The sequence below is a fragment of the Hyperoodon ampullatus genome (assembly GCF_949752795.1).
Source record: "Hyperoodon ampullatus genome assembly, chromosome: 10".
NCBI lineage: Eukaryota > Metazoa > Chordata > Mammalia > Artiodactyla > Ziphiidae > Hyperoodon > Hyperoodon ampullatus.
In genome coordinates, this window is record NC_136923.1 from 85,391,491 (window position 1) to 85,405,151 (window position 13,661).

Genomic DNA, 13,661 nt, shown 5'->3' on the forward strand with positions numbered 1-13,661 from the left:
CTGGCTTCTTTAATTGAGCGTAACGCTTCTGGGGGTTCAACCGTGTCTTAGGCAGAATCAGTGCCACGTTCTCTCGTGCTACTGAGTAGTGTTCCACAGTACAGATACACCATACTTTGTTTATCCCCTCACCGGTAATGGGCATTTGGGTTTCCACCTTGGGGCGATCATGAATAACACTGCTATCGACATTCACTCACCAGTCTTCTTGTGGACATATGTTTCATTTCTCTTGGGTTACACCTAGAAGTGGAATTGCTGGGTCATCAAGCAAATTTGTGTTTAACTTTTGAAGCAACTGGTTAACCAGTATCCAAAGAGGCTGCCCCATTTACACTCCCGCCAGCAATGCACGCGTTCCCATTTCCCACATCCTCTCCAACACTTATGTTGATTATAGGCAAACTACTGGCTCTGAAGTGGTATCTCAATGTGGTTTGAATTTGTGTTTGCCTGATGACTAAGGAGTGTCCCTTACTGCACTCTGGATTTCACATCCTTAGCAACTGGCATTTAACAACTACTAATTTTGTCCTGTCAGTAGAGAAAAATGTCCAAGTCCCTTCCATCTTAAAAACAAAAGCCAAACAGCCCTCATGTCTATAAAAGGTGATCTATATGGTTTCCACTTTGTTATAGTCACCTCTTTGTAGCATTCGACTAATAGAACAGTTGTTTTTCTGAAAGAAAAGACTAAACCCCAGAGAAACTCCTGTTGCAGGGATATGTATCCATTATTTTCAGCTTTGCCCTATAAATCTATGAGAGTGTCTATCATGTGAACTAGTTTTCCAATTCAGTCTCAACCTTCCTTTAGGTTCACTATTTCAGATGCTGGGAAGTTCCTCTTCAAATGTTTGTTTGGATACCACGTGGGTATCTTTTTCAATGAAGAACAATGTCAATATCAGGAATAAAAAAGCAGAATTGAATGTCTATATCAGTATCTTCAGCTCAGTTTAATAATTAATCCTCATCAAGTATATAACATCACAAGATGAAAGGCCCTTATTCAACAATGCTGGAAAACATCTGCAACAGATAATGAAAATGAAGTATTCCCTCTACAGATAAAGCTACTTCATCTTAAACCTCATCCATCAATGTTCTCCTACTGTGAATTCAAACTCTCAAGTTTCACTTTCTAAACCTACTGACTCTTCCCTCTACTCACACAAACACTTTTAATGAAAACTTCTTTTGCCTCATCATGAAATCTAGTCCTTCAACTTCTCTCTATCCTTACATGCAAATCTTGTTAAAAATTTAAAAACATTTGTGATGGTCAGAATTGTAAGATGGTCCTCAAGATTCCTGCCCCCTGGTAAACACACCCGCTATAATTTCTTCAAGTGTGTGGGCAGACCAATGAATATGTTGGGATATTATGAATGTGATTAGGTTACTAATCAGGCGACTTCGAGGTAATCAAAAGGGAGATTGGGGCTTCCCTGGTGGCGCAGTGGTTGGGAGTCCGCCTGCCAATGCAGGGGACATGGGTTCGTGCACCGATCCGGGAAGATCCCACATGCCGTGGAGCAGCTGGGCCCGTGAGCCATGGCTGCTGAGCCTGCGCGTCCGGAGCCTGTGCTCCACAATGGGAGAGGCCACAACAGTGAGATGCCCGCATACTGCAAAAAAAAAAGAAAGAAAAAAAGGGAGATTGTCTTGGGTGGGTCTGACTCAAACAGGTGAGCGGACTAAAAGAAAGTAGAGCATCAGAGAGATGTGCTTCTGCTGGCCTGGAACACGAGGCAGACAGGCATGTTGTGAGAGGAGGGGACTACATGGCAAGGACCTGAACACAGCCTCCAGGTGCTGGGAGTGGTCCCTGGCAAGCGATGAGCAATGACCTAGTCCTACAGCCTCAGGAAATTGATTCTGCCAACAACCAGTGAGCTTCAGGAAGACCCCGGGTCACAGATAAGATCACAGCCCCAGCTAACAACTTGATTTCTGCTTCATGACACTGAGAACCCACCTAACCTCTACCCAGACTTCTGACCCCAAAACACTGTGTCATAATAAATCTGTGTCACCTTAAGCTGCCACGTTTGTGGTAATTTGTTACCCAGCAATAAAAACAAATACAATAGTTTAAAAATAATATCCTCTTTCCGAGAAAGACAAATACCATATCACTTATATGTAGAATCTAAAATATGACACAAATGAACATATCTACAAAACAGAAACAGACTCACAGACATAGAGAACAGATATGTGGTTGCCAAGGGGGAGGGGAGGTGGGGGAGAGATGGACTGGGAGTCTGGGGTTAGTAGATGCAAACTATTTCATTTGGAATGGATAGACAACATGGTCCTACTGTACAGCACAAGGAACTATATTCAGTATCCTGGGATAAACCATAATGGAAAAGAATATAAAAGAGAATGTATATATGTGTATAACTGAATCACTTGGTTGTATAGCAGAAATTAGCACAACATTGTAAATCAACTAGACTTCAATAAAAATAATAAATAAAAATAATACCCTCCTTTCCATCTGTGTCACTTCAAGAAAAGTTTACCAGCTGATAAAACTGTAGCATGAGTATTTTCACAAAAGGGTGGAAAGAATTAGAAGCCAACAAGAGCCTCAGCAGCATTTATAACATAATTACAACTAAACTTGACACTATTTTTCAGGCATGGCTCAATTAAAACTCCCTAATCCTCTTACAGTTCTGGCATCAATGGTCACGTAAATGTAACGGTACCTCGATCCTCCAGTGGGTTTCCAGCAAGGTTAATCGTATGGAGTCCTGAGTTGGGATTATGCGCTAGAGCACTGGCCAGTTTCTGTGCAAAATCTCTGCAAGTAAACAAAACAGTCAGATGAAATAACACAAAGTGTAAAACTGCTCAAATAAAAAATTTAAAGCTAGAATAGCTAGGGTGAAATCTAAAAAGAGAAAAGCATTCTTTACAATATTAACCTATATATCATATATTTGTTAAGAACCAACCTATTTACACTAGTTCACATCCTCATTAGAGAGTCTGTAAAGCCATAGCTAGAATATGGTTCATCTTGATCGGTCAAAACCTCATTCAAAAGGAAAAAGAAAATATATAATCGCCCCTTTAAAGACACACTGCAGGATGCTATTAGTAGTACTATTTGGCTCCTTCATGACTTAAAAAAACAAATCCTGAACTGAACCTGCTTTTCATGAAAAGTACAGTAGGCTATTCACTATCTCAGTTCTAATTTCATGCAATAATCATGAATGCAAAACTGATTGCCCTAATCATTGAATTTAAAGGCTACAGTTGCTAGCACTACATTTTAACAAAAGTCAAAATCACTATTTCAGGTGTGTTTAACGTAAAATAACGCACTAAGTGCTATGATTATGAAACTGTCAGCCCTCCTCACGTAGTAGCAGTAAAGTCTTTACTCCAGCAGATTCAAACTCGCCTGCCTCTGGTAAGGCTTGGGTATTGGCTACTGAACCACTAGATGAAGATTATTTTAAGTGTGAATTTGAAAAGGGAGAGAAATGGCTAAAACAGCTCAAAACAAAGCAGTAACATCCTATGAAATGTGTTATTACTATGATGACCATTAATGATACCAGTAAAAGCTAACACATAGCATCTATAATATGAAAGATACTTTTCTAAACACTTCCCATGTATTAATTCATTTATCCTTACTACCATATTCTATAAAGTAGGCATTATTATTATCTCCACCTTAAAGATGAAGAGACTGAGGCACAGAGAACTGAAACAATTTGCCCAAAGCCATCAGGCGTCTGGCTCAAGGGTCCATGCTCTTAACCACTATACTTATGTACCCTCAAAAATACCATGTGACACAACCGCAAAAGATGTTAGAAAATCCTTGACCTTCATGATAATGATGGAGAATCACAGGGACTATTTTTTAAGAAGGGAATACACTATACTCTATATGTAAGTAGCCTAACTTTTTTCTCAAAACTATATATTAATTTTAGAGGAAATGGCAAAATGTTTTAAAGCAACACGTTCATGTATTCAGGAAATACTCACGTTCTAAGTCCAGCGTTTTCCAACACCAGTTCTTCCAGTCGATTGGACCTACTCACCACCCTCAAGATCTGTTCGCAGACATCAGTGGACTATAACAGAAAATATTCTTTGACCATGTCATCAGTCTAAAAATAATCTCACTTCACTGTCATAAATCTATGCAGAAGCAAAGTTTTAGTTAAATAAATCATTCATTCAACAAACTATGACTCAACATCTACTACTACACACCCTCACGATGAAGGTCCTGGGAATACAACGTAGAGGACAAAGTCTCTGCCTTCAAGAGTGTACCCTCTGGAAGGCAATCAGACAAGAAGAAAATACACAATTATGACAGAAAAATACAAATATAGAAATAGAAAAATAGAAAGGCCATTTTTGGTAGTGCTATGGGCATACAGAGGCGTATCTCACCCAATCCTGGGAAAACCAAAAGGAATTCCCAAGAAAGTGATATCCAAAATAACGAACTAAAGACTGAGTGGTAGCAACAATGGTGATGATGATGATGATGAGGCTCTCTTTACTGAGCTAAGCCCTTTACGTGTATTTCATTATAAAACTGTTAATTAAGTATTATTATTCCCTTTTTGTAGATAAGAAAATTAGATTAAAGATGTCGTGTACTTTAAAAGGGAGGCTGAATAACCACTTGATAATCGTTAGGTATTACGATGTTCCTACTAGTAATCTCTAAACTAGGGTAAGGTAATAAGAAAGACTTCAGTAATTAATGGTCTCATGTTAATAAACCTCATGTTTACAAAAATTATGTAGTTGTAAACTTATATCTGTCAAAATATTTAAATTCTTACGATATAATGTTAAATGAAAATGCATAATTAAAATAAAACGTTTAATAAAGATTACAACAATTGAAATAGGTAAGGGATGTAGCAAAAGTCTTGAGGGGACTATGAAAAATGAAGAGTTGTGCCCTGGTAGAATTGTGCATAATTTTTTCTTTTAAATTTTTATTTATTAATGTTTTATATTTACTTATATACTGCCTTATTCCAAAAGTAATTTAAGGTGGCTCCTGACCTTAAAATTATTTGGACATTAAAAAGTGATATTTAAATGTCACTATAATCTAGGGTCTATTTAAATCCTTTATATTATTTTAAAAAGAGAGAGAGAGAGAAATCATTTTCTGTGTCGTGCATACAAATGTCAAAGCAGTTTCTTTTCTTAAAATGCCACATAAAAGTATTATAGCTCTTTGATTTATCAGATCATAAATACCCAACTGGATTAACCATTATGAGAACAGTATAAAATATAGCAAAAGTTCTCCAGTCAAGTAGCCTTTAGAAAAACTGACTTGGAAAAACCACCAAGTCACCCAGCACTTAAGGCTGTTATAATTCTTCTGTGCTGCTTGATCCCATTGGGTCTGTAACGTTGCTTTCACACTATTCCTGAGCTTCTAATGTGTCCCACAGATTGATGAGGGGAGAGGAAAATTAATTCCAAGTGACTCAATGCCTGCAATTTATATTATGCTGACAGTGGTGATTTTCAAAATGGTGACCCCTTATCAGTATAATTCTTCACCTTACAATATACAACCAGAGGAACTGGTCTTATTCTGTGTCGTCATGATAAAAAGTGATTACTCAGACATGTTTTTGCAAAGATTATTCTAATTTCCAGAAACAATCCATGGTATCATTACCATTCCAGGGCTACCTCAGAGCATCCAGAAAAGTAATTTACCAAAGCCAGGATGTGAAGCAGGGCTTTCATTTATCCATTGGGCATAGTTACTGTAATAAAAGGTTTTTTTTTTTTAATGTATGAAAAGTGTGTCCAACTTTTCTTTAAGATGCCAGTAGGGGAGAGGAGTAATAAGTCATTTATGATTACATTAAATTTTGTTACTTTTTATTAAGTGCCAACTACATGAAAAGCATTATTTGCTACACCAAAGAATATAAAGTGATGGACATTTTAAAGAGATACACGCACAAACCTAGATAACAAGTAAATGTTACCATTATGTAGTCTTCCCCAAGTGTCTGCTTCATGTTCAGCACTACATTTACAGATTTAGGGAAAAATTTTTTTAACAAATTAATACAATGACTCTCTAAGAGCTTGTATTTATTTAAAAATCAAATGTAGGACTTCCCTGGTGGTGCAGTGGTTAAGAATCCACTTGCCAATGCAGGGGACACGGGTTCAAGCCCTGGTCCAGGAAGATCCCACATGCTGCAAAGCAACTAAGCCCATGCACCGCAACTACTGAGCCTGCACTCTAGAGTCCGTGAGCCACAACTACTGAGCCCGCACACCACAACTACTGAAGCCCGCACGCCTAGAGCTCATGCTGTGCAACAAGAGAAGTCACTGCAACGAGAAGCCCACGCACCGCAATGAAGAGTAGCCCCTGCTCGCCACAACTAGAGAAAGCCCACGCCCAGCAATGAAGACCCAACGCAGCCAAAAAAATTAAAATAAAATAAATTTTAAAAACAAGAAAATCAACTTTTAAAAAAAATTTAAAAATAAAAATAAAATGTACAGTATAAAAACTAGAAGAATCACTATAAAATAACAAATGAACTAAGCCAATAAAACAAATATGAAAATTTGGAACTAAGAGGAACCACGTATGTTATCCAGCCCAACCATATCATTTTTAAACGATTTAAAAGACCCAATGGGGCTTCCCTGGTGGCACAGTGGTTGAGAGTCCGCCTGCCGATGCAGGGGACACGGGTTCGTGCCCCGGTCCGGGAAGATCCCACATGCCGCAGAGTGGCTGGGCCCGTGAGCCATGGCCGCTGAGTCTGCGTGTCCGGAGCCTGTGCTCCGAAAATGGGAGAGGCCACAACAGTGAGAGGCCCACGTCACGCAAAATATAAATAAATAAAAAGACCCAATGATGCTCAATGACTTGTCTAAATTCTAAAACTGAGAGCATTGAGCAAGACCTCAATTCTACTGCTAATTTAATGAGTCCAGAATCTTGGTCCTAATTGCATATTCAGCATATCTTCAAAAAAAAAAATCTCTATATCCCTCCATTTAAATTTAGGATACTGACTGCTAACTGGCTTCATAAGATCAGCATAAAGCATATGTCATATTTTTCCTGTGGTACCTTAAGCTCAGGAGACTTCTACTGAGCAAGCAGCAATCTTAACAACCCAGAGAATTAACAACGCAGAGAATTCATATAACTTGAGAGGAGGTTACTTCTTTTTACACTTCATGTTTTAAAAAATTCACAGAAGGTGTAATGCCTTCCTTTGCCTCAAATAGACCAGGTGTTAGAAAATGTTTTGAGACTGCATACTGTAGAAGCCATCAAAGGGGAAAGTATCGTTTCTTTCTTTCTTTTTTTTTTTTTAGTTTCTCTTTTTGGCTGTGTTGGGTCTTCGTTGTTGCGTGCGGGCTTTCTCGAGTTGCGGCGAGCAGGGGCTACCCTTCGTTGGGGTGTGCAGGCTTCTTATTGAGATGGCTTCTCTTGTTGTGGAGCACGGGCTCTAGGTGCACAGGCTTCAGTAGTTGCAGCACGCCAGCTCAATAGTTGTGGCTCATGGGCTCTAGAGCACAGGCTCAGTAATTGTGGCACACAGGCTTAGTTGCTCTGTGGCATGTGGGATCTTCCCGGACCAGGGCTCGAACCCGTGTCCCCTGCCTGGGCAGGTGGATTCTTAACCACTGCACCACCAGGGAAGTCCCTATCATTTCTTTTTAACTTTGAGTAACAAACATGGAAGAATTGCTAGTATGCTTTTTGAAAACTTGCAGAGAGATAGCCCAAAGACCATTTTTCATTTTTAAGTACCAAATATTAAAACTATGCACATTTGCATTTTTATGTTTAAATCTCAGTTAATAGATAAGTAGTGAGGGCAATCCTCAAATCCTGTCACTCCACTTCCTGCCATCCCGGGACATCCAAGAAAGCATATGAACACTTACATGCTTTGTCTGGCCAAGACTGAAAATAATTAGGTGCATGTTTTCTTCCCCAAACATCTAAGGCAGTTAAAAGGAGATGCTGCCTGAGAGGAATAATGACAGAATGGCAGCACCAGTGGCCTGGTACTAATGATTTGGGACAACTTCCAAAAGTGGGATATCCACAACCTCCTCATAGCTCTCTTGTGCCCCATTTTGAAAATCATGGGCTTAGGTGAATGTCTGAATGAACCAGGAAAACTGACTTGGTAGCAAAGCATTGTTCTCTCTGATCCCACAATCCCTGGGCTAATCTACTTCTCATTCCTCAAAATGGCTCCCTTCGCGCACCTGGAATCTCTGCTGGTTCAGTCCTGCAAATGGTCCCATCCCTGCAAACAGCAATGAGAGGCTTCTGTTCCCAGGTCTCCCACCACGGCTGTCTGTTTGTTCCCTGGGAGATCACCATCCGTACCTCAGTCAACACTGACCTCAGACACCACCACCACCCCCGGCCGTGTAGCTGATACAGTTTCCATAATTCATGCTCCCCCATTTGTTCATTTCTCAGCCTCTTTGCTAATCTGATTGTGACATGCCTGTAACACACGTTAGGCATTGTTAGAATTTCTTTTTTTTTTTTTTTTTTTTTTTTTTTGCGGTACGCGGGCCTCTCACTGTTGTGGCCTCTCCCGTTGCGGAGCACAGGCTCTGGATGCGCAGGCTCAGCGGCCATGGCTCACGGGCCCAGCCGCTCCGCGGCATATGGGATCCTCCCAGACCGGGGCACGAACCCGTATCCCCTGCATCAGCAGGCGGACTCTCAACCACTGCGCCACCAGGGAGGCCCTAGAATTTCTATACACATTATTTACTCATCTCAATAACCTGCAAAAGTTATATTGCTATGTCCATTCATTCATTCAACAAACTCATTTGACATCTATTTATTAAACCAATTTTTACTGTGTAGCTATTGAGACACAGATTCTGATAAGACATGAGCTCCAACTAGCTCACAATAATAGGGACGCAGGAAACAGAGGCTCTGGAAGGTCAAGTAATGTATCTAAGGTCACACAGCCTTGTAGTAAGAGTCAGAATCTGAAACCCAGATTTCTGGGTTTCCAAGCCCACACTCTACTGCACTGGCTCTTAATAATCCCCAAATGAGTTCTGCCCATGCTCATACCTATAACGCCTTAAGCCACTCACACGCCAGGCAAGTTCAGAGAACCAGCAGGCTGGCCACCAGCAAATCTCAACCCTCCACTTTCAATAGATCCATGTCTCAATCCAAATCCTATCTCTTCACTTTTAAAATCTTAAACCCCCAGTTTCTATGACCTCTGAAAGTTGGAGGCTTGAATGTAAGTCTCCAATACAACAACATCTAAATTATCTTCTGTGCTAAAATGAAGCAGCAGAAACCTAACTCATGGATAAGCATCTATCCATATGGCTGCTTTGAATTTGCAAAAAAAAACCAACAGAGCATCTTATTTCCAATAGTAAAACTGACCAAAACTTTGGCTCCCCCATGCCTTATGAAAACTAACAGATTTCACTTTGATTTCATTTTGCTTACATATAAATCTGCCCAAAAACTCATCTAGAAAATTAATGTTAACTATCATAATTAAACCAGACCAACTCTACCTTAGTAACGTTTTCCTAAAGTCTCAGGAAGGGAAGCTTTGTGGAGATGGAATGCAAGATAGGAACATAAAACCTGCTATCTGCAGCTGTGCAAATGTAACTTTAATAGTCTTTGCCAACAGAATGAGTGTGTACTGAAGGCTCCACTAAATGTGTCTTTCTGTTCATCATCTAAAATTGCCTGAAGCAGCTGAAAACATGAGGAAGTACTTCTCTGAAGCATCTCACATTACAAACTTTATAAAATGTTCTGCAGATCATTTATAAGAAAATATCCCCCTAAGAAATAACATGTATGCAGCTCACCAGTGTGGTAGAAAAACAAATGTGGGTTGTGTTTTTATATAATTATCAGGTTTTTGAAATTCAGCAAAGCTAAGCAACATCTTCAATTACTTACCAGTTTTAGATCCTTAGAGGACAGCTTAGTGAACCACTGATTGTATTCCAGAGCAGCAATGATAGGTATTAGGTCCCTAGAAGCAGAAATAACAAAATACATGAAAGTGCTCTTACAGTAGCCATATTGGCGCTTGACTTTTTAATCCATGACATCCCAGTTTACCTGTTAATTTCTATTATTTATAAGCACAGCATTCAGCTATATCTATTTTGACCCCCAGACAACAATTAAATTCTCTAGGACAGATCTTCAGGATGATGTAAGCAGAATTCCTAAAAGTTGAAGGTAAATTACCTCTAGGGACTCTGATTCCTATTTCCAAAGAAAAAGAGGTTGGTAGCAGTGTTTGTTTGAAGAACCTCCTTACTCTAAGAGAAATCATATGTATAATTCCATACTAACAGGTCCTGTTTCTTTAGACTGCTCCTTCATAAATTCTTTCACCATCAAGTATATCATATGCTCTCTAGCTAGAGGAGTTTATATGGCAAGCAAGGACAGTATCTAGCCTGATAATAAGTGACATCAGATGGGATCCCCAATGCTTATTGGCAAGCATCCCACAACCATTTGGTACCCTGCTTGCAGTTCTTAGTACTGATTATACACGTGAGATAGCCCAGGTGTTTTTTTTTTGTCTTATGCTTCATACAAGTTCTTCAGCCATAGAGTGAAGCTATTTGTATCAGAGATCTGCCACCACACTATTTTTCCAGCCCCTAACTCATGCTCAAGCCAAAAAGCAGACAATTCACTACTCACCAAACATATGCAATTTCACAATCAGAGTTATCTTTGACTAGGGGGGAAGAAGGGTGGGGGGAAGGAATAGTTATGGAGTTTGGGACTGACATGTACACACTGCTATATTTAAAATGGATAACCAGCAAGGGCCTACTGTATAGCCCAGGGAACTCTGCTCAGTATTATGCAACAACCTAAATGGGAAAATGTATAACTGAACCACTTTGCTGTACACCTGAAACTATCACAACATTGTTAATCAACTACACTCCAGTATAAAATTAAAAGTTAAAAAAAATTTAAAAATTAAAAAAACGCTGTGTTCAGCTACGAAAATCCACGTATCTTTCAATGCCTGTATCATAATCCTCTCCTCTATTAAGTTCCCCCAGGTCACCTCAACCAGCACAATATTTACACCTCTACTTAGCATTTATTTTATTCTGTCTTATAGTATAGTTTGACGCTTAAACATCTATTCCTTATCACCCCAGGTTGTAAGTTCTTTGAAAACAACATCCCTGTCTATTTCAGTTTTTTGGCTTCAGGGAGGCCATATCAGTTTTATCCTCAGGGCATGACAAGCAGCAAATGAACAAATTTTTACTGAAATAGAAATGAAAGGCAGAAGGTAGAAAGAGAACTGAAAATCACTATTATTTCAAGCTTCAAGGTACCAGGCCCCATGCTAGGCACTTTACATTTAAATCTCAAACAACAGCTCATTTAAATCTCAAAACAATGCTAGGAGGTATTACTGTTTACATTTTACAGATGAAGAAATAGATGCTCAGAGAAATATAGTGAAACTAGGCCCAAGGGGCAGAACTACAGTCGAAACCCAGCCTCTGAAGCACGTGTGTAGTTTCATCAGATTTGCTTTAAAAAGTGAAATGAGCATCCACAGGTGTTAGAGAAAACGCCAAGGAATTAGTCTTAGTCATGTGGTTCCACGTGCCATCTTTTCCACCAAAAAGCCTCTTTATTAACTTTGCTAAGTTTTAGATTAAAAAAAGAAGCTTCAGATGAAAAAACAAAAACAACAACTCTTCCTATAGTTGTTTTAGGGTCTCCACTCTCTCATCTCTCTCCACTGACCAAGGGCTCAGAACAAGTCCCAGCATTTCTCCATGATGTCTAATGACAGTTGCAGCTTCTCTGGGAGTGAATTCCATCTTATAATACAGGGCCCCCCAAGCCCACAGTATCTGAGAGTCCTCACCTGTACTCCCCCATTCAGGAACTATGGCAAATCATTCTCATCTCATCTCCTTTTGTGGATTTAATGTCAAGTAGTGACTACACTTCAGAACCTCTTTATTGTGTATTTTGTTCTGTCACTTGATGTGACTTGAAGGACAGCTGGCTGTTGTCATAATGAATTCATTTCCAGGAGTTGAAGGGCACATCATTAACAGAACCAGGTTTCACGCTAATGCAGTGGGTAGGACAGCATCATCTCTATATATGACATGCAAAAACCTTGAAAATAATATTCTGGTACACTAAAAGTCCAACCTAACACTTAATGACACCAGAAATGTTTGGAGTACAATATTAAATTTTAAAAATATACAGCGTTACAGGTGCATACTTGTGTGATCAGAGCCAATGAGTGTAATTGGTAAAAACTACATACAAAATGATAGATATAAATGCTCACAAATATAGACACTGTGTTTTTTTTTTTTTTTTAAGAAGAAAAGTATAGCAAAATGTTACGAGAATACCTTGCCTGGGTGGTGGCATTAAAGATGATATGAATATTTTTCTAACAGAATTTTTGTACTATATTTTTAAATTTATCTATAATGATCCATATTCATAATCTAAAAGAATCATAAAAGTAAATGTTCTATGGATGGTGTAAATAAAATTTTATTATAGAAAAAATGTCCATGAAGATGATGGAGACTCGTGCATGCTGGCATGGTCTGCCCACCGTGTTTCTCTAAATTATGTTAATGCCTAGTCTTTTTAATGTTAAACATAAATTAGAAAAGGACAAACATATACCGTAATTCATTCAATAAACATTTATTTAGTACCTACTAAGTCCTAGGTAGGGATATTAGGGTCTGAGGGTTAAGTGATGAGTAAGGGCAGCTCTCCAGTGGTGGAGAAAGACCCCTCCTCAGCTATCTGCAGCACCATGGGAGACATGCTGAAAAGGGAGCATGTTCAAAGTGCCCTAAGAACACAGGAGGACATAAGCACTTCCTCCTGGAGCAAATGGGGAAGGGTCCACAAGGCCTGAGAGATAGGAAGGGGCCAGCCAGGCAGGGAAAAGGGAAGAGAGTATTTCAAGTAATTAGGAAGAGCATGTGCAAAGGCATGGGAACTCGAAAATGACCAGCAACTCCATCCGTTCACAGATCCAGCGAGTGCCACCCACAGTGCATGAATCGCTGGGTTGAGGCAACAATGAACACAGCAAGACAGCCCCTCCCCTTGTGATACTAACCGCCCAGCACAGCCTAACAGAAGGCTCAGAAAATAAAAGCAACTCTAATAGAGTGAAATAATCCCTCTGGCATAGGGGGAATATGAAGTACTACTGTGCAAATAAGAGAGATGTTAAAAAAAAAAGCAGTCACAAAAGATTCTTACAGGAAGTTAGCCTTCTACATGAGACACATCACCATCCCAGAAGAAATGGTCAACAGAGTAATGTATGGCTTAGTCAAAGAGTTTTTATATCTGACGCCAAAAGCAAAGAAAAAAACATGGATACACTGGACTTTATCAAAGTCAAAAACTCTTGCTCAGCAACAGATGCTGTTGAGAGAAGGGTAAGACAACCATATTCTGGGAGAAAAATATTTGCAAATCCCAGTTCTGACAAAGGACTTGGTATTCAAAATGTATAAAGAACTCTCAGAAGTCAGTAATAAGAAACAATTTACTCAAT

The 13,661-nt window shown here is 39.4% G+C and overlaps 1 protein-coding gene across 5 annotated transcripts in view; it reads right to left on the reverse strand.

The window, feature by feature from the left end:
• Positions 1-13,661, reverse strand: part of CARMIL1 (capping protein regulator and myosin 1 linker 1) — a gene marked incomplete at both ends in the record, with an annotated part of 315,364 nt that overhangs the window by 141,483 nt on the left and 160,220 nt on the right. For all 5 annotated transcript variants that reach the window (XM_079713631.1, XM_079713629.1, XM_079713628.1 and 2 more), the window contains 3 exons: positions 2,724-2,818; positions 4,027-4,115; positions 10,004-10,079. In XM_079713631.1, coding sequence (XP_079569757.1) covers positions 2,724-2,818; positions 4,027-4,115; positions 10,004-10,079 — 260 coding nt within the window. The remainder of the gene's footprint in view (positions 1-2,723; positions 2,819-4,026; positions 4,116-10,003; positions 10,080-13,661) is intronic.